At 51.8% G+C, this 21,597-nt stretch overlaps 1 protein-coding gene across 2 annotated transcripts; it reads right to left on the bottom strand.

The window, feature by feature from the left end:
* Positions 1-3,364: 3,364 nt before the first annotated feature.
* LOC144929640 (uncharacterized) lies at positions 3,365-21,596 on the bottom strand. 2 transcript variants are annotated; one of them, XM_078849911.1, is made up of 5 exons: positions 18,434-21,596; positions 16,286-16,387; positions 11,630-11,672; positions 4,816-4,968; positions 3,365-4,128 (listed from the first exon to the last, which is right to left on the bottom strand). In XM_078849911.1, exons 1-4 carry the CDS (start codon positions 18,485-18,487, stop codon positions 4,847-4,849), a joined length of 321 nt encoding a protein of 106 aa, XP_078706037.1. In that variant the 5' UTR covers positions 18,488-21,596; the 3' UTR covers positions 3,365-4,128; positions 4,816-4,846. The 2 variants fall into 2 exon arrangements, with proteins under 2 accessions (XP_078706037.1, XP_078706036.1); XM_078849910.1 differs by having other exon boundaries at positions 3,365-4,968.
* Between the last annotated feature and the right edge of the window lies 1 nt (position 21,597).

Here is a 21,597-nt window from a genome sequence, read left to right as displayed (position 1 = left end):
CAGCAAGGGGGGGGGGGGGGGCAGGCCAGGCTTCATGAAAATACCAGAGCAAGCACCTCAGTTGGAAATACCCTCAGAAGCACCAGGTCTGTAAAGAGAAGGGCTGACGCAGTGGAGGCAAATACCATTTCCTCCTCTGTACCCTGCTGGGAATGGGAACAGCAATTCTCCAGTAATTGAATGCACAGTTCTAGCAGCATGCCCGAGAGCAGGCAGGAGGCTATGGCGCAGCGGCTTTGTAGAAGTGGTGGGTGCTGTTTCCCTTTCTGTTTTGGGGCTGGAGGGATGTCTCGCTCGTCTCCACCCAGTCAGGTGTTGGGTTTGACTTTGCTGCTCTACAGAGACACTCGGGGCAGCATTCTCCACCTGCAAACCCACTGCCTGCCACCTTCCCACCCTACTTGCTCTCTTGCTGCTCAGTGAAGGGTTTGAGTTCTGCTGTACCATAGGAGGGGTGCTCAGACCATGCATCCAACTGGTATAGATAAATACCTGGTTTCCAAAAACAGATGCCCACAGCAGTTGCCAGCTCCTCTGCCTTTAACATCGGCAGCAGTAGGGAGCCAAGTTCACCATCAGCGAACGCCAGGAGTTTGAGCAGGTTGGTCTTCACCCTGAGTTATCGAAAGACGGCAGCCACAGGCTCTTTGTATACCCCCCACTGTGCTGAGAGCCATCTTTTTAGGACTAGCACTTTGTCTATGCTTTATTTACTGATCTCAAAGCACTTTACAGAAGTAGGGAAACTGAGGCAGGGGGCACACAGATGAACACAGGTGCACGTGGTAAGACACAGATTCCAGGCCTGCTGCCTACCAGTGCCATGCTCTAACCACCGGGACACGTTACGTTTTCGCATCCTGGTAGACCGCCACCGCGGCAATGTTTGCCGAGCAGCAAGTTCTGTGAGAACCACCCACAGCCCCTACGGGCTACAGCGAGACAGAAAGGTTGTGCCCGATCCTTACTGAGAAGCCCCTCAGTTATCAGAATGGATTATCATACTTCAAATCACATTCATTTCAGCCTGGGTGCTGGTTAGATTTTACACTGAGACCAGTCACCTGCATGTTTCTAGTCATCTTCTGGTTCTCCCCATTAGACCAAGGCAAGAATATTTACAAGCAAACTAACATTTCACTAGCACGGTTTCACAATCTTTAAAAACATTTCTACGACGATTGAACAGTCTGAAACAAGGCAGAGACACAAGTCCTAAAGGGAGGGTCCTGTAAACACCCCTGGCATCGGCACAGTGCTGTAGTCTGTGACCACATGTTCCTCTGAGGTCTGAAATTTCAACCCAGAACCACAAATGAAAGAGCCAAGAATACTCTCTGCTGTTTGACCAAGTGGGTTGGCAAAATAACGAAAGGCAGAAGACTAGATTGTCACTTCTTTATTATCATGTAGCTGGTACAAATCTCAATCCTACATTCTAACACAAATTCTCCACTGTACTTTCCCATGCAACTACAGGCCATGCTATTGCACAGTTTTATCCAATCTGGCTCGATTTCCACCACTACAGAAAGATGGGGAAATAGATCAGCCCTAGTCCAGCCTCATTTGTTGTTGCTATAACAGGCATATCTGCACAGCTACAGACTAGGGACCGAATGGCTCGGCAGCAGTTCTGCGGAAAAGGACCTAGGGGTGACAGAGAAGCTGGATATGAGTCAGCAGTGTGCCCTCGTTGCCAAGAAGGCCAATGGCATTTTGGGATGTATAAGTAGGGGCATAGCGAGCAGATCGAGGGATGTGATCGTCCCCCTCTATTCGACATTGGTGAGGCCTCATCTGGAGTCCTGTGTCCAGTTTTGGGCCCCACACTACAAGAAGGATGTGGATAAATTGGAGAGAGTCCAGCAAAGGGCAACAAAAATGATTAGGGGACTGGAACACATGAGTTATGAGGAGAGGCTGAGGGAGCTGGGATTGTTTAGCCTGCAGAAGACAAGAATGAGGGAGGGATTTGATAGCTGCTTTCAACTACCTGAAAGGGGGTTCCAAAGAGGATGGCTCTAGACTGTTCTCAATGGTAGCAGATGACAGAACGAGGAGTAATGGTCTCAAGTTGCAGTGGGGGAGGTTTAGGTTGGATATTAGGAAAAACTTTTTCACTAGGAGGGTGGTGAAACACTGGAATGCGTTACCTAGAGAGGTGGTAGAATCTCCTTCCTTAGAGGTTTTTAAGGTCAGGCTTGACAAAGCCCTGGCTGGGATGATTTAACTGGGAATTGGTCCTGCTTCGAGCAGGGGGTTGGACTAGATGACCTTCTGGGGTCCCTTCCAACCCCGAGATTCTATGATTCTATAATATCATTGGAGGAAATTACAAACCAGCATTTCAGGGGAGGAGAAAGTTGCCGAAAGGAATTCAAGTCAAACTGGCCAACCTTTAACTCCCTATTGTTTCACGTGCCCTAAAACATGGGAGGTGCAAGAAACTATTGAGTGAAAAATCAAAGTTTAAAAGGACGTGAAGCCAGTGTCCCCTTTACCTGGTGTCTCTGCCGCACCCAGTACAAGAGGCCCTGATCCTGGCACAGTGCCTCCACAATACAAGCAACAAGGACTATGAGGCTTTCACTGGCTCTTGTTTAACAACCCTCTGCGCAGAAGAGCTGGAACCAGCTGTGCAATAATAGAGGGCCAACAAGTTGTCACTAGGCCATGGCTTGGAACGAGTACATAGGGGATCAGAGTTCAAGAGGCAGATACAGGAAAAGAGGGCGCAGAACTACTGGGGAGAGGAGAGAACCCAGAGACAGTAACCCCCTCACTGAGCATTGACATTGGGCTTTACATATTTAAAGCACTTTACAAGCATTGATTAACAAGCACGCAGCTGGGGGTGCAGCAGCATTCATGGCCATGTGGGAGGGAGCTAGGTCAGCCTGCAACGGGGGGCACGGGGCGGGGGGGGGAGGGCAGGCTAGAGCTGTGGGACCAGGCGCTCTCAAGGAGGTTTAAGGGCCAGAGTCCATTGTGGGTACTGCACAGAATCACTGTCAGCTACAGCAAGGAGGCAGCTGAGAACCCTTCTCAAGGGGCCAGAGCAATATAGTTCAACACTAGCAATCTCTTGTGCACAAGACGATTCATAGGTCCCCCCGCACCCCGCCACCCCACCAGGGCAAAGTCTCTCCCACTGACAGCTGTTGGAGGGTTGCAATGCACCAGCATATAAAATTCCCTTACGTTTGTTCTAATGTAACCAGCCAATCCATCCTGACCCCTCAATGACGTTCTCACTGCACTTCCTGGGTTACCCAATGCAGGTACACATCCCAGAGCTTGACACCTTTACCCTGCTCCCCATAGATTCCCCCTCCCCCCCCCTCCCCCAAAAACAGTCCTCTTACAAAACCCTCAGAGAGACAGGGACTTAGCAACTCCACCCCCACCTCCTGGAAGCACATGCCACTAGCCATATATAACTGTGAGAGCTCATTACCACATCCCCCCCCGTCTATTGCGTGCACTGCTCTGGCCTAATGCCGAGGACACTGTAAACTCCTCCAGGCAAACAGTGGGTCTCTTACCTGGCCGTATGTCACGGACAACTGTGGCCTAGCTAGAGGACAGCAGTGTGACTAGCCCCATCGGGCAGGAGCGATTAGCAGAGGGAACGACTACTAGGTTAGGGTGACAAATCAGAAGGGACAGGAGAAAGGAGACAGGGAAGATCCATCAACCGTGCATCAAGTTAATTGCAGGGGTGGTGGTCAGCATCCACACATGTGCAAGCACCTCCTTTCTATGCCTCTCCCAGCTGCTCAACCTACTCCCGTGACCCCACGACCCCTCCCAGCTTACCACAAACCCTACAGCCCCTGCTGCCAGCTCCCCTTCCCCCAAGTAACCTGGCCCCTCTCTCTAGCTTTTGTCCTGCTAGAAGTACCTAGCTCTCTAAGAGTCAGCACTGGCCCCTGCTGTGGCTCCAGGACACAGACCTGCTCCCACGAGGGCTCTGGAGCAGGCAGAAACAAGCCCTGGCACGCTGGGTTAGTTACTATGTGGACATAGGACTGCTGCCTCCTGCCCACTCAACCGCGGTCACATGGCCAGACGGTGGAGCTGGCCCAAGAGCTCAGCTTCACCATGGAGGGATTCATTCCAGATCTACAAAAGGAAAAGAAGGAGTACTTGTGGCACCTCAGAAACTATTATCTAAGGTGCCACTAGTACTCTTTTTCTTTTGGCGGATACAGACTAACACAGCTGCTACTCTGATTCCAGATGCCACAGTGAACCTAGCTCGGCACTGCACTGAGGGAGGGGTGTCCTGCCCTATGCCAATTTCAGACAAGCCCAGACACTTAGAGATGCCAGATGTGGCCCCTCGGCTCCCTCCCACCCACCTCCTTGGGTGCAAGAGGCCAGAAAGATGGGAAAAGAGCCGTGTGCAAAAACGTACATCCAACCGATGGGCACTTGGACACTCCAGCACTGAAGGTGGCGTGAGAGTGCTGGAGCCCCAGTTAGCACCCACAAATCTGAGATTTGGGCCTGCAGGTCTCAAAGCTGGGCTCCATGTCAGTCTCTGGACTCCAATTCCCACCCAGTCAAACACTTGCTCTCCCTGCGCCCTGCCCAGACCCCCGGCAGGGGCTATGGCATGCGGGGATGGGCTTGCCACAAGGCTTGCAACTGAGGGCCAACGTAGACACCCTGACAAACACGGACATGTCTCTAAATCTCTGCACACAGGGAGCACTAAGAAGAAGGGAGCAGACAGCAGGCGAGTGTGGATTCAGGGAGCCACCACAACAGTGACGGAAAAACTTCTTGTTCACAAGGAAAACCAACCCAACACATAAGACAGGGATCCCGGCCACGTCTATTTCTTCTCATGCTTGTGCTGCTGGTATTTCCTGTAGTGAGTCTGGATCGTGACGGCAGCCCGCTCGCTCGGGTCACACAAGGACTGGCTCTTGCTGCTCGAATCAGGAATCATGTTACCTGGGGAGACAGGCAAGCAACACGATGAATCCAACAGTCTGAACGCGTGCTGGTGAAAGGCGCCAGCAACAGCCCTGCAGACTGAGCTCTAGATCCACACGGCAGGGACAGCAGAGCCCTGCCAGCAAATCACCGCTGACCACTCCTAGGGGCGAGTGGGAATTCAGTGTACATGGCCCAGGCCAGCCTCTGCCTTACCATCACCACCACCACCACCGGACCCAGTTCGTGCCATCAGCCAGGGGGTCTTCTGGCACGTGGGTGCTTGTCCACCGGGGCCTGCAAGACTGACCGCAGGTGGCAATGGTCAGTCGCTGCCAAACAGAACTGACCGTAACGGAGCAGCCTCAAGGCCAAAGGCTCTAGTGGGCCATTGCCAAGACTTGCTCCAGCCTCCTGCCCCCGAGTGATGGGCAGAGCTCAGAGCTGGGAATTCTGTTGCACTCTTACATAAGCCCCCGCTTATGCTGACAACTCACAGGCCTCCGCTCCCGCACAGTAATGGATGCAGGGCTCTTATCTGCCACCCGTCCATACGACATCCTTAATCTGCTGCTCGTCTCTCCAGGCTAACACAAACAGGCTGCCACATTTCTGCAGAACAAAACCTGCCCAACCAGGGCTGACCTAGGGTTCTTAACCAGACCTATCCCCACTTCCCCCACCCCGTAGGTGGTCTCGTTAGAGTGCGCTGGGGAGTCCCGAATGGACGACAAGGATGGGAATTGCTTCCGGTGGGAGTTCCTCACAGAGGCCAGCGTTCAGGGAACTCAGCACTAAACACAACTGGAAGGAAACCCCAGTTCTCTCTTTTTAACTGTGAATTTAGCCCTGGGGAGAGTAGCTGGGTCGATGACCCTGGAGAGACTCATACCCCTTATTTAACCACAGATCAGACAGCAAAGGCCTCCATGGCCCATTGAATCCTTAGCACTTCTCTTCACATCAGGAAGCCTCCAACAAGGTCTCACACCAAAGGCTCTTAAGCAAAGTAAGCTGTCGTGGGAAAAGAGGGAAGGTCCTCTCCTGGATCCGTAACTGGTTCAAAGACAGGATACAAAGGGTAGGAATGATCGATCAGTTTTCACAGTGGCAAGTGGCAAATAGTGGGGTGTCCCAAGGATTTGTACTGGGACGTGTGCTGTTCAACATATTCATGAAGGAGTTGGAAAAAGGGGTAAACAGCGAGGTGGTAAAATTTGCAGACAACACTAAATTACTCAAGACAGTTAAGTTCAAAGCCGACTCTGAGGAGTTACAAAGGGATCTCACTCCACTGGGCAACAAAATGGCAGATAACTGAAAAGTAATGGAAAACATAATCCCAAATATACATACAAAATGATGGGATCTAAATTAGTTGTTGCCACTCAAGAAAGATCTTGGAGTCACTGTGGATAGTTCTCTGAAAACATCCACTCAGTGTGCAGCGGCAGTCAAAAAAGCAAACAGAACGTTAGGTAGCGTTAGGAAAGGGATAGATAAGACAGAAAATATTATAATGCCACTCTGTAAATGCATGGTATGCCCACACCTTAAATACTGCGTGCAGTTCTGGTCGCCCCATCTCATAAAAGACATATTAAAATTGGGAAAAGTACAAGGAAGGGCAACAAAAATGACTAAGGGTATGAAACAGCTTCCGTGTGAAGAGAGATTAAAAAGACTGGGACTGTTCAGTTTAGAAAAAAAAAGAGCTGACGAAAGGGTGAAATGACTGACAGAGGTCTGGAAAATCATGACTGGGGGGCGAAAGTGAAGAGGGACGTGTTATTTACCTATGCACATAACACAAGAACCAGGGGTCACCCAATGAAATTAATAGGCAGCAGGTTTAAAACAAACAGAAGGAAATACTTCTTCACACAACACACAGTCAACCTGTGGAACTCATTGCCAGGGGATTTTGTGAAGGCCAAAGGTATAACTGGGTTCAGAAAAAGAACTAGATACATTCATAGAGAATAAGTCCATCAATAGCTATTAGCCAAGATGGCCAGGCATGAAACCCCATTGTCCGAGCAACCCGAAATCTCCACCATTAAAAGCTGGGACTGCACAACAGGAGATCGATCACTTGATAATTGTCCAGTTCTGTTTGCTTCCTCTGAAGAATCTGGCACCGGCCACTGTCAGAAGACAGGATACTAGGCAAGATGGACCACTGGTCTGACCCACTATGGGCATTCTTATCTCCACCGAGACCAGCACAAGGGGGTCACTTACACCTACTGCAGCACCAGGAACTGTTCACTGGACTGAACCAAGAACCACAAACCTCCTTACATGCAGGCCACGGAACAGCCATCACCAGGTAATCGCTTCTAATCACCACCAACCTAGTCTGGATTTGAACAAGGCGCCAGGCTGCGACTAGCCTATTGCCAGGCCCCTGAGCCACACAGCCTCTCCACCAAGGCAGCATATTAATAGTTGGCATTCAAGACCCCTCATCTGCTATGCAACGCTGTCTTGCTTGGTGTATTTGTACCCCAGTGGCTGAGCCTGGCTTCAGAGCCCTCTTGCTCATCTACAGCCACATCACCACTTACATTGCAAGCAGCTTTGTGCTGCTCCTGCATCTCAGAGGCAGCCAGAGGAAGGGAGGGAATCCTTTTGCTGCAACGATGTTAAACCACTAGATGTCCAAGGTGTAACACACCCAGCACGCTCAACAGAGCTCGCCCCCGCCTCCAGCAGCTAGAGGAGATGGGAAGGTTACTCCCAGGGGCAGTTAAATCCAGAGATACTAGGCGAGGTTCTGGGTACCCTGTGCTATTCTAACCTTGCAGGCCCTGTTTGCTATATTACACACAGCTGCTTCACAAGTCCATGCAGCATCTGGTAATTAATCACCTGGGCTCTATGGAGCTGTACAGGGCACTTCCAAGGCGAGGGACTCAGCAGGCCTAGAGAGTTTGTTTCACGTGATGAAAAACGCAGCTATGCCAGGAAGGTTGCACGCCCCGGGACTGCGGAACCCAGGGAAGCTCTTGACACACTGCACGAGTTGTGTCACTTCCTGGGTGAGGGCCTCAGAGATCAAGAGATCCCAGACTGGTTGCCGCCCCAAGTACTCCCCACTTCCTGGGCTGGGGGGGATAACCCAGAACACGAGGCCAAGCAACCACTGTTGCCATGAAGGAGACGAGGTGCCCAAGACAGTCACGGTCCTGCACGTTTCACATCCCTCCAGAGCACAGAGGAGCGCAGACCCGGTTACTCACACTAAACAGAGCCCGCACTCTGGATGAAGATCTCACTACAACTCTCAGGGAGCACCCTGCCCTCTCTGGGGTAGAAAGCTCCTCGAGGTTTGCCCCATTTTAGCAAGAGACCTGGTTTTTTCGGCACCCTGTACGTAGAAATGAAAGAAAGCCACAAAGCTAGCTGTGCCCAGCAATGGAGAGGGGTCACTTGAACCCATCGTAGCTGGGGGTTGGAGCCGTGCCTGCAGGACTTGTCAGCTGTCACCCAGGTACTGGGGTAAGCGGAGGAGAATCTGCCTTTGAGTCCTTTGGTCAAATCAGCCCGTCTGCCATATATTCTACAGAGAGGCCATCATCCAAGTCCCTGCTCCAGAGGCGGGGGGGGAAACCCTTTTTCATTACCGACTAAAAATAAATAGCCAGGTGCTACCAAGGACAAAATCCAGGCTCTCAGCACAGGCCACAAGTTCAGAGAGTTTGCCGTTCTCTGCCTATTTTTCAGGCGTCTACACCATAGACTTGTTCCAAATGCACTGTGCAGTTCCCCCAAGGGCCCCAGAAATGGCACACAACCACTCAGCTCGGGTCTGTATGGACAACATCCAGGTCAGAGAAGCGGTGGAGCGGGCAAGTGATACAGAAGGGAGAACCCTCCCTTGCTCTCTGCCAACACTAATCCCACTATTTAGACAGCTGTGCTCCCCAAAGCCCTCCCCGTGTTTAATCACAGAGCGGGATGCTCACTCGCTGGCGCACACAGAGAAGAGTAAAAGGAAGCAGGGCACTGTACAGGAATGAAGCGCTCATGCTGATAAATGGGAGCACTCCCTGCCTGATGCTTAATGTCGCATTAGGGAGGCATTGTGAAATTCAACAGAAGCTGAACCAAAGCAGCCCAGCAGCGTTCTTTTAAGCCAACGTGTCACAGCTAAGCACTCCCCTAGCGGTGCTCCAACAGCCCCGTGCCAGATGCTGCTGTATCAACTCAGCTGTGTCACCTGAACCCATGTTTATTCACATCCTAAAAGAAACGGCAAAGTAAGAGACACATAAATCAGCCCGCATTGGGAATCAGCTCCTGCCTGCCTGCCCACAACGGGCCCCATCTGCCATAAATCCTGTTCTCGGCACTATCGAACGCCAGAGGCCATGGAGGCAGTTGGAAGTGCGGGGAACATGCAGCAGTAAACCAGGAATAAGCCCCATCTCCGTGTGGACTGTTGTCAGCTCTTAAAGAAATACACCAGCCAAAGGATCTCTGCGGGGCTGAGCAGATACTGGCCCTATCGATAACGCTGCATTGCTGTAACCCCACAAGTCCAGTTCTCAGCTGGGAAGCAGCCAAAATATTCCTGTTAGGGTGAAAGTCACTTAGGCCTTTGTGGTTTTCACTGTCCATCACTGCAGGCTACAGAACAACAAACAGATGCAGCAAAAACCACCTGGTTGGTAAGTGTGGATCCCTGCACTTGGCACCTCTGACCACAAGGCTACACTGCCCCTCTTCCGTCACAGTGCCCCCATACGGAACTATGGAGAACATTTAGCACTGATATAGCACTTTCCACCTTCAAAGAATCAATTGCCCTGCATGACACCCTGGGAGGTAGGTCAGGATTACCAGCTCCATTTCAGAGCAGGAAACTGAGGCACACAGAGGGGAAGTGACTTACCCACGGCCACAGGAGGAGTCAGTGGAGAGCCAGGAATAGGATTGGAATGGAATGGAGCATGGCATCCTGGATTGTTACACGTTAATTTTATGGCAGTCACACAGGGACCTGGTGATCTGTGTAACTATGCTGGACGTTCGGGACAGAGATGACCGGCAGCTCACACAGGTGAGAATGCTCAGGTGCTTACATCAGACCATGTCATTACACTGTAGCCCTTTTTCAGACACGCGAGTCCTATTCTACCTCATACCAGCCTGGAGAGGAGGGACAACGGGAGGTGCTAGCTACTTAGGCCTCATTTGAACTACAACGTTTGCACCCATGTAACTAAAACCAGTTTAGAAACTAATTTAATTAAACGGGTGCAAGTCCTTTGTATGGACACCGAAATGCAGTTAGGAGAGACTCAGGTCAGTGCAGCCCAGTCGAATCTGTACGAGCTAACCCGACAGGCGTTAGCCTGGTTTAACCAACTAAGTTTCTAAACAGATTGAGTTAAGTCGGTGCATCTTTCTTGTGCAGATGCCAAAGAGCCCTGGAAAAAATCGGACATCCACAAGGCACACTTGGAAGTGCTTCTTAGAGGGTTAGCAACAGGGAAATGTTAACAGTCTATCTCGATTTCAAAGGGCTGGCCATTGGAAAAACAGGAGCTGCTCAGACAAGAGCTGAACGATGAAGCCCCTAAGTTCCCAATGGCTTGTCAAGGCCCCTGCCAGAAAGCAGCAAGAGACACTGGCTCCAAAACACTTGCAAGTCACAGCAGCACGTCTAAAACTTCTGTTCCAGCTCCACGCTGGAGCTTTGATGATCTGGTCAGGAGCACAAAGCCACACGGCCCATACCTGCTGAGCACCAGATCCTGCTGTGGAATCCCCTGCAGGGGGCTGTGGAAGGGGTAGGGAAAGGGCACCCACGACCGTGGCAAGAAGCATCGTCTGCTCTGCTGCATGTGGCTTTCCTGAAGGATGCCCATGAGAAGCTGGAATTCAGCTCAGTGGCCCACAGGGACTCCAGACCGGAGGAGTCACCACACTGGATTCCCTGCCAAAGTTCCTGTCCAGAACAGGACACTCCGTCCTCCTCAGCAGCAGCCTCCAATCCCCCTTGACTCAGCACACAGCTCAGCGGCACGTTCCAGCCTCCGCTGCAGAGAGTGGCAGTGCGCCGGCCTTCATCCGATTACAGCCTGAGCTGCGCTGAGAATAGATGTGGACAAATCCTATTTGCTGAGCACTTGACTTCATTAGAGGCAGCAGAATTTGAGGACATTTCAAAGTGGCTCCTGCCAGGCGAGGAGGGAAGAGGATGAGACCCTGAGAAAGAGGGACCTTCTGACACCCACCTCTGTCCATTCTAAAGTCAGCTGGGTGGGTTTGCAGGAGGAGAGGGATTTGCTTGCAGAAACAAGCACATTACAGACCTGCTGCACAGCACAGAGCTCTGCACCAGCTGGACAGTGGGTCAGAGCAGCGAGGCTCCAAAAGGGTACACGGGGTGGGCGTCTGGCTATTGATGCTGCCAGCTATAATTAATACAGCCGCCATCCTGCCTGGGATCCTGTACACACTCCCAGATGCTCTGGCTGGCGGTACATTCTAATCAGCACAGAAATGATTAAAAATTAATTAAAAATGGAGTGTGCCGGCTCTGCTGAGTCGGAGCAGCGCTGCTCGGGGGTGCGAATCCCTCCCACAAACCCAGTCTTGTTCCAGTTAACATCTCAGCGGGTCCCCGATCCCTCCTCCTCACGCCAGAGGCATGCTGCGCACTCACCTTTCCGCGAGTAGATGCTGCCGTGCCGAGAGCTCTCACCTTTCTGGAAATAAACAAAACGGAAACAGGGAGAGAGTTAGTCCTGACCCCAACAAGAGCCTGTGAGGATGGTCCCTGCCAAGGCAGCTAAAAGGAGGCAGGGCTGGTTTCAATGTGCTTTTAACTCTCCATTGCTCACAGTGACTCTGAGACTCTGACTATAGTATAGTGGTCCCCGTAGACGGGCACCATGGAGTAACGCTTCCAGTAATTAATATTTGTGAGAGCACTTGGAAGGCAGAGTTACAGAAAAGGCTCCTGTTACAAAAAAAGAAAAAAAAATCAAGTTTTTGAAAACAAGATTTCTTTAATTTGTTTCCCTGACAGCTCAGGAGATTAAATTTGCACTAGCTAGCCTCATTAATGCCTGAGCATGCAGTTCAGATGAAAGACGGCAGTGAAACTAGCCTGGTCAGTTTCATTGCCTACCGCTCACGCCCTCGCAGGATGCTGCAGTGCCTAGGATGCAAGCTCTGCAGGGGGATGCTTCCATGCAAAGGAAAAGCCGTACTTAAAACCCCCCAAACCTTTCTACCTGGCGCTGTCCCTTTAGTGATGCTCTTCTTTGCCCTTTGGAGAAAAAGAATCTCTCCCCCACAGACTTTGTTTAGAGCAGATTATTTAATTAACAAACACACCCCGCTTTTTCATTAAAAATAAAAATATGCCCATTTGTATCATTACCAACATGGTCACCTGATCCCACATGCAAGAGTCAGACGTTCCACAGCTGTCTAACCTAGAGTCCAGGAAACCTGGCCAAGTAGTCCCCCAATACTAGTTATTTTTCACATTTCAGGCATGGAAGATCCTTAGTTCTAATAAATAAAATAGTAACAAATAGGATGCTGCTGAGGGAACTCTCCCAGGCCTCTGGAATACGGAGGTCAATGGTTTATTGCCGTCCCTTGGCCTACAGAAAGGGCCCTGGACTTCCACAAGGTCTGGGATATTCAGCCAAGATGCAGCTGCTCAGCTACTATTAAATACCTTAGCCAGTCACAACCATTATGGAAGCGATCTGTGCTCAAAGCAGCCGCTGGCTGAGCACACAGCACCAAGTCCATTGGCCAGCGAGAGAAGAGAGGCAGCCTTGAGTGCGGTGCTGCCACTGGGGAGTCGTGGCATGGGCAACCATGGAGCGGAGCTGGAGATCTGCTTCTTTAGCTACAGGGGACTGAGAACCACTTCATGCCCTACCCTAGTATTTCTGCACAGGAGTGGCAAGGAAGAGTGTAAGGGGAGAGGGGATGGTGCTAGGCCCAAAGGTAGTGGAGAGAAAGGCGACTGTCTTCCAGGAAGGTCACTCCTAGTTCCAGTTTCCACCTGGAAACCTGGACCCTCTTAGAGGCAGACTTGGAGCAGCTAGAGGCACTGCACAGGTGCTGCAGCACCAAATCCTGAGCATAAAGTTGTTTGACTTTGTGCAAAAAGTCACAAAGATCTGGCTTCCTTCAGTTGCTCAGTTTACTCAAAAGCGGCACTGGAAGCTCTTCAGCCATGTCACCAGGATAGCAAAAACACCCCCACACATCGTGCTCTCAAGCTTTCCATCGACATCCCGCAGGGCCAGCCCACAGATTGTGAATCTTCTGGATTGAGACAGACCTGGGAACTTCACTACACAACACATGGTGCAACACCATCAACCGTGGTCATTCTGGCCGGTACAACGGTACTTAGTACCCTCGGCATGTTTGCCGATGAGCGTGTGTTAACAGGAGCGTCATATTTAAGACACGGGAGGTAACTGTCCCACTCTACTCCGCGCTGGTGAGGCCTCAGCTGGAGTACTGGGTCCAGTTCTGGGCTCCATACTTTAAGAAGGATGTGAACAAACTGGAGTCTCGAAGAGAACAGAAGAAGTGATCAAAGGGTTAGAAAACCTGACCTATGAAGAAAGGTTAAAAAATGGGGCATGTTTAGTTTTGAGAAAGGAAGACTGAGGGGGGCCTGAGAACAGTCTTCCAACAGGGTAAAGGCTGTTCTAAGGAGGACGGGGATCAGTTGATCTCCATCTCCACTGAAGGTAGAGGTAATGGGCTTAATCTGCAGCAAGGGAGATTTAGGTTAAATATTAGGAAAACCCTTTCTAACTCTAAGGCTAGTTAAGCTCTGGAACAGGCTTCCAAGGCAGGACGCGGAATCCCCATCATTGGAGGTTTTTAAGAACAGGCTGGACAAACACCTGTCAGGGATGGTCTAGCTGTACCGTGCGGGGGCCTGGACTACATGACCTCTCGAGGTCCCTTCCAGCCCCACATTTCTATGAAGGACAAGGAATTGAGGGAGGGAAAGGGAAAGTGCATGGAGTTTGGGAAAACTCCAATTACTGCGTGAGGTCACTACTTTTCTGGACCACGTTGTGTCGCCAAGTTCAAAAGACTTGTCAGCTGGGATTGGATAAAGTTGGTTGGAGACGGCCCCTCAGAAGGAAGTGGGGTTGGATGTAGCTTGTAAGCAGGGACCCTCTTGCTGTGTAGCTTGAGTCACTGTTGGGTTATTGTGCTCTTGCATTTTTTCCTTCTCCAGGCAGAGGCAGAGAATTATGTTCACGTCTTCACCTGAATTATTCCCTATCACATACATTCACACACCTCCCTCGAACGGCTCTTTTGTGGAGTTCCACTTTTATTCTCTCCAAGAGTCCAGACCCACACTGTTCAGTCTGAAAGTTCACAGATGGTTTCACCTCCGCAAATTCCCCTAGGACCTGACCGCCAGCTGGATTCTCTCTGTCCCATACAGGTTTGCCTTCTTCTCGGTCCTTAAACACCCTCCCTCAAATGTCCCCTCTGCCTTCCTTGCCTCTGTCTCGCTAAACCCTTCCCAACAAAACCCTATCCCAAAAATAAAATAAATAAATCGTAGCATTAAGATGGGGTTTGCAAACTCACTTGGGTCACTTGGCCTTTATGTTCTATATTTTCCACTGCCCTGTCTGCCAGGTCTATTTAGACTGTAAACTCTTTAGGGAAGAGAGCGCCTCGGTTCTCTACTTGTACAGCGCCTTGCACAACGGAACCATGGCCTGGGTTGGGGTCCCTAGGCACTACCACAACTCAGTAATAAGTTCTACTAATCACTGTGTTATCAGCAGCAATGCAGAGTCTGCAGCTGGAACGCTGAACCAGTCGGCTGGAGACGGAGCAAGGAATTCCAGCTCACTACCCTGCAGGGCTAAGAGGAACAGGCACCTGCTTGTGTCAGTGGAGCCAGGAGATATGGGGAGTGACCCGGGGCCGGTTCTCCAGAGTCACAGCTGTGTGATAAGGTGTACGTTCACTAACAATTCAAAGCCTGGCCTTTGCCTCCCGAGACCCACATTTCCCTTCCTGCGCCTGCACTAGCAGGGATGCTGCAAGTGGCATTGGCCAGCACCGTCAAGATACAATTCTGTTCTTTGGCTGCTGAACATCCCCGGCTCGCCCTGTCTCATGGCTCGCTACCCAGAAACACACAGACGACTGGCTACAGATAATAAAAGAGCATGGAGGCGACTCCCCAGCTGTGCTCCAGGAAAGGTCCGAGCAGGTTAGAAGTGCCAGGCATTTCCTCACTAACCAAACAGGAGGGAACTAGTCATTGTTCTGGGTCTGCAGCACCAATGAGGAAACACAGAGCGACCGCTGGATTTGCAACACTGGGCCCAGCTAGCCTGCATGACTGGACTTCCTATCATTGTGTGTTGTGGCAATGCATGGAGGGTCCTCTAAGATTCAACATCCCATAGGCTCCAAGCCCAGAAGGGCCCATTGTGACCATCTAGGCTGACCTCCTGTTTAGCACAGGCCAGGGAACTTCCCCCAAATAATTCCCAGAGCAGATCTTTTAGTAAAGCATCCAGTCGTGATTTTAAAATGGTCAGAGACAGAGAATCCACCTTTGCCCTTGGGAAATTGTCCAATGGTTAATTACTCTCACTGTTAAAAATGCACGTTGTATTTCCATTCTGAATCTGCCTAGCTTCAACTTTCAGCCTTTGGATTGTGTTCCACTTTCCTCTGCTAGACTGAAGAGCCCATTATCATATATATATTCCCCATGGAGATACGGACAAACTGCCCTCTGGTCACCCTTTAACCTCTCTTTGTGAAGCTAATCCAATTGAGCTCCTTGAGTCTATCGCTATCAGGCAGGTTTTCTAATCCTTCCTGTGGCTCTTCCCGAACCCTCTTCAGTTTATCAGCATCCTTCTCAGACGGTGGGCTCCGGAACTGGACACAGCATTCCAGATCAGGAGCCCATCCCGGTGGGCTCTGCACAGAGACATCATGAGAGACAGTCCCTGCCCCCTGGAGCTGACAATCGACACAGACAAAACAGACACAGGGTGAGAGGGGAAACAGAGGCACAGGAGGGGGCGTGACTGGCCCAAAGACACCCAGCAGGTCAGTGGCAGGAGTATTTCAACACCTACTCCAGTGCCCTACCCACTTGGCAACACGGCCACATCCCTCTCATGAGACACTGCACACAAGCCCACCCTCAGGTACTGGACTGCTTGGCTTGTGGCCATGCAGCATCACGCTGCCATGCCTCTAGCTGTGGGCAGTTGGCCCCTCCCAGTCTAAAGCGCCGATGACTACAAAAGGAGACAAGGAGAGCGACACGTACCCCACTGTCCCGGCGGCTCTGGGTCACATACTGGACCTGCCATGGCAGGGGCTGGTACACGAGATAGGGCAGCGGCTCCTCATGGAACAGGCTGGTTCTGAGCTAGGTTGTGGAGAAAGGCAATGCAGGTTAGAGAGAGAGAGACACTCATCTGTACACAGACCTGCTGCCCACTTCCAGGGAGACTAGCAAGAGCCAGTGCTTATGTTTGCACCGTGCTCTCCTGTGTGCACAGCTCCTTCATCTCCCTTAGGTCCTGTGACATCCTTGCCACATGCCGGGGGGCGGGCAGGGCCAGTACCCCACTGTACACATGGGAACTGAGGCCCAGGGAGACTAAGGGACTTTCCCACGCTCACACAAGAAGTCTGGGGCAGAGCAGGGAACGGACCCCAAGCCCCAGGCTAGCACTTTGACCACTGGGCCTTCCTTTCTCTGGCTAGTTAGATACGGCAGTGATGCAGGCTCAGCAACTTGCGGAGGGGGCCTGGAGAAGTAGGACGAGCAAGACGACAGTTACCTTTACAGTACAATTCGTAACATGAAGGAACGCAGCAGTGCAGATGCCAGGTGTTATTCAGATGCCAGCCCAGGGCCAGGGGGCAGTTTTGTGGCCCATTTGGGATTAGGTTAAGACCCCCAAACCTATTTGCGAGGCCTTAACGTTTGCAAACCCTTGTGCCTGCTGCTTATGCCCATGCCCTGGTTCGGACACAATCTTCCCTTTGTGATATCACAATCGGCTGCTGGGGAGATGGTTACGAGGTCACAGGCAGCAGCTTACGAGGAGAAGATGGGGACTCGACAGCAAGCCCAGTGCCACAGGCGCACATTCACAGCTCAGCGGGATGGCTGAGGTTTGCCATGTGGCATCGGGACATTCCGCAAGGCCCACGGGTGGGGATGGCAGAAGTGGCGGGAGCTTCTTGCCAGGCGTAGTCTGCTCACAGGAAACGCTCTCAAAGGGGAAAATGCAGAGAGAGCTCCTGCCCCCTTTATCTCCTCTGGGGTCGCTCCTGGACAGCTCACAATACATGGAGAGGGAGCTTGTCTGCCAGTAGCAAAGTGCATGGCCTTGGGAAAGTCACTTCCCTTCCCTTTGCCCACCATAGGGACAACACCTGCCTCCTCGGGGCATCACAAGGCTGAATTCATTAACATTTGAAAAGCACTTGGAGATCCATGGATGGCTGGTGCTAGAGAAGGGTCTACAGAAGAGGGACGTAGGGTCAGTGCAGCTAGATTTCCTCCTCCCCCAGTAGTGGTGTTTCCTTACAAAGAGTCAGTAGGTCCAATAATTACATAACGGGCTTGGAAATTGACACAGTCTGAGGGAAGAGAAATTAGTGTATTTTCAGCCTCCGCTGGTTCCCCTCACCAGAGGGCAGCTGAGAAGCTTGACTGCAAAGTAGATAACACAGATTTGAGCTGGGGGACCCACACGAGGCAGAGCCATAGCCCGGGACAAGGGAAGGGTGGGAATCGGCAGTCTTCCCCTCAGCCCCATGAGCTCTGTCCCCATTATTCAGATTTGCAGAAGCAGCAGCAGCCATCTCCAGCACATAGCCCAGGACTCACACTGGCTCCAGTGTGTGCCCCAGTGAAAAAGGACAGCACTGCTTGGCAGAGCCATCACAAAGGATGATAAACACCCAAATCCACTTTAAGCCAACACCGTGGAAGACTTGCTTTGGTGCCTAAAGCCACTGCGCTGGAGAGGATCCCGCAGCTGCTTTCTACGACCTTCCCGTACATCATGTTCTCTCCAGCCACACCACTGGAATTTGAAAAAGGGGGGAAAACACCCATACGTTTCATTGAGAGAGATTAATGGAGCCTAGGGAATAGCGGGCGTCCCCAAGCGTGCGGCGTGTCCCAGACAGCACCAGCTCTATGCTTCACAGCCAGTGCCATCTGCTTTAGGAAGCCTGGCCACGAACCCCACCATTCCGGGGTCAGCCGTGGCTGGCAGGAGGCTCCGCTGGTTGCCAGAGGCTGGGGTAGTTCCGAGCCAACAAGAACCAGAGTCCCCGACTAATTCCCAGTGTCCATAATATAGCCACACACACTGAATTAACAGAATAACAAGCTCCCTAGAAATAAAACCTCATTACACCAAGCAAGCCCAAAAGCCCAGCCTGGACTCACCTGTCCAAACGCTCTCACCATGAAAAACAGCGCAGTCATCAGCGTGGCCAGCATGGTCGGACTCTACAATGGGCTCCCCCCACCTAAGGGAAACAGAAAAATTTCCCGAGACAGAGTCCCAATTGTCACAATGTCACCAGCAACTGAAATGTCCCCTTCTCCGGCTGCAACAGGGCAGATGACCTCCCAACCCCTTAATGAGCTTAGCGCTCGTTCTCCTCCTGCCAGAGTAATTGTTTGCTGTCCTTTCGCTCGTCTAATTGCCGGGGCTTGTCCAGCACATATGGCACCAGTGCAGAGCCTCTTCACCCATCCCCTTCAAGAAATGAATGGGCCCACCGAGTGAGGATTGAAAGAAAGAGGGATGAGGCAAAGGCAGGCACTGGTCGGTGGCTTGTGGGATTACAGTAGCACGGCAATGCCTCTAGCACCCAGGAACCATCTGCTTTTCCATTAGGGACGGGGATTTTTCAGGGCTTTGCAATGCTCCCTGCATGGCCAAAGCTGCTGGCAGGGCTGCGGGGAGGAGTGAGCTGACTGCTTCGATTATTGCCATGACAAAGGAACGTGTATCAGACCAAGATGCACCTGAATAGCTGGCAGGGTGCTCTCTGCCCAGTGCCCCAAGACCCCACCTGAGCTGGAGGGGGGCTAACCCCAGGGTAGACTGCAAGACACTGGCATTTAATCAGGCTTTTAATTGATTTTTCAAATGTAATTAGCAACGGCTGGGGTGAGGGAGTCCTCTGCCAAAGCAGGGCACAGAGCCTCTTACTGAGCCAGCAATAAGCACCACAGCTGAAAGAAACCCAGATAAGGGGCCCCTACAACCCCATGGAACCAGCAGGCCACAAGCCGTCACGGGAATAAAGGAACCATTTACTTCCCCAGATGGAACTCAGCATCACTCTCCTGAACACGAGGTCAGAGAAAACAGCCCGGAAAGCATACTTCCAAAGCACTTCGATACCAGAGTGATGGGTGCTGGACACAGCCCCTCGGGAGACTGAAGCTATCCAGGGAGAGGCAGCTAGCCTAGGGTATTATTATTTGACTTACCTCAAGGAGAGAGGACAGCCTAGGGTAACACTCCATCAGACTTCTGATCTGGCTGCCCTGACCATCCCATCCTATCCCCCTTCCCCTCTCTCTCACACACACACTCTACTTTTTAAGGGGTCTCGACTGCTCAAACCCGTTGTTCAACCTCCCAGCCCAGCAGGCCTTTCATCACAAAAGGATCACAAGGCACTTGACGGAGTGAGTTCAGCACAGGAGAGACAGGATGGCAAAGGTGGAACTAGATGGAAGAAGAGAGACAATCAAACCCTTGGAGTAGACTCCCTTTTCCCTCCAGCTTAGTTTCCTGGGCCTTTCTATTGCAGCATCTCATCCCCTATGAATCACTCTCCTCTTGGGCAAAATCCAGGACTTTAGCAAGTTTTACTCCCCAAAAGCTGCTTTTCAGTAGTCGTCAGAGCTCCATGTGGCTCTAATCAGGGCAATGGAAGACGTGGAGCTAACACTCCCCTCTGGATTTCTCCCTGGCGGTCAATGTCCATGGGAGATCAGCTCAACAAGAAACGTAGGAGTTTCAACAGCACAGGCAAATGGTCTTCTCACCGCGCTGGGAGCACCAGCGGGCGCGGTTCTCTTCTGCCAGCTCCACACAGGACCATGACTTCCCGACTGACAGTGGTGGGAGCAAGGAGAGAAGCAGGCCCTTGGAGAAGAGCACAAACACACCACACTAAACCAACTGCTGTGGGAGTCACCAGGGGCTCTGCAAGGACACCGGTTTCTAGGCAGACAATCAGGCTTCGCCTGTTCTATGCCTCACAGGACATGGCTGGTTTTATGCATCACCATGAGTTTCCCCTTTCCCCTGGTGCTGCCAGCAGCCACTTCACCAGACACTTGAGAGCAGCCTTGAGTCCAGGAGGCCAGGGTTTGGGCATGCCGCGCTTTGACCCAGGGAAGAAAGGAGGAGGCAGACGCAAGTCCATAGCAGGCCCCAGCCAACTGATTTCCGCAGTAGCAGCAGCGGGGGTTGCTGGGGGGAGCAGAGCACAAGGCAACGGCGTGCTGGGGCAGTTGGAGGCAGAAGAAAAGGCTCCTTGTGCCAGTGGTGGGTGGGTGAACAAGAGCCAGGGAGCCACAGACCGGCCATTCGAGAGCTTTCGCACAGCCAACCGTATCACAGTCATCCATGATGCACATCCATGGCCACTCAGGACAACAGCACCATGCAGCCCTCAGACCCGGAATGAGCGATTCTGATGCAGGCTGTCTCTCGATAAGCCCCGGGGCTTCGAGTGGATGGTCAGCAAGCTAAGTCTTTGATGCAAGAGCTCTCCTACGTGGAAAGCCATGCATGGGCAGCACAGAACCAGCCAGGAAGAGCTCAGAGGACAGTCATCTAGCTGGCAGAAGGGCTGGGAGGGGAAAAAAAGACAATGGTAGGAAATGAGAGGGAAAGAAATAAACCACGAGAAAAAAAGGGGGCCCTGATTCCCAAAGAAATGGCTCTCTCAGCCATCCAATCAGCAGACTTCAGTGAGAGCAGGGTGCTGAAATAGCACTTGGGAAGGCATTGCTGTTATAAAATAAATGTAAAAGTCAATAGTGACAGCCAACCCGCAGAGTTACCCAATGTTAACACATCCCCAGGTGCCAGCCAGCTGCCTGGGGAGCCGCCAAGTAACACAGGGAGAGGTGGTCCCCGCCAAGTACTACATAGCACAGACACAGCTGTGTAGAGGCCCCTACCACACCTTTAAAGAGCGTGGTTGTAATTAACTCCACCCCAGCCTTCATCTACTCCAGCCAGAGACACCTCTCCCTCAGCCCTCCAGCTGGTATCACCCTAGTCTATTGCAGCACAACACCCGCCCTACGACCTTGGCACATGCTTGGGAGGAGGGAGCCACTGCAGAGGTGCATGGAAAGGGGTGGGGGAGAGGCCCGGGGGAAAACCTGGCTCAGGGCTGCCCATGCCGAGTTTTCTGCTGGCTGAAAGCTCTGTTTTCTAGCTCTCTAGTACGCCATTTAGCACCCTAACCTGATAACAAATAGACTTGTTTGTGCAGCGGTCTTTGACTTGGCAGAGGCGACCTTGACAGGATAAGAGCAATACAACTTGGAGAGGAGCGAAGGAAGTGTCT

This window comes from Lepidochelys kempii, chromosome 22, assembly GCF_965140285.1.
Source record: "Lepidochelys kempii isolate rLepKem1 chromosome 22, rLepKem1.hap1, whole genome shotgun sequence".
Lineage (NCBI taxonomy): Eukaryota > Metazoa > Chordata > Testudines > Cheloniidae > Lepidochelys > Lepidochelys kempii.
Note: the sequence above shows the minus strand (reverse complement) of the source record. Positions and strands in the feature narration are given on the sequence as shown.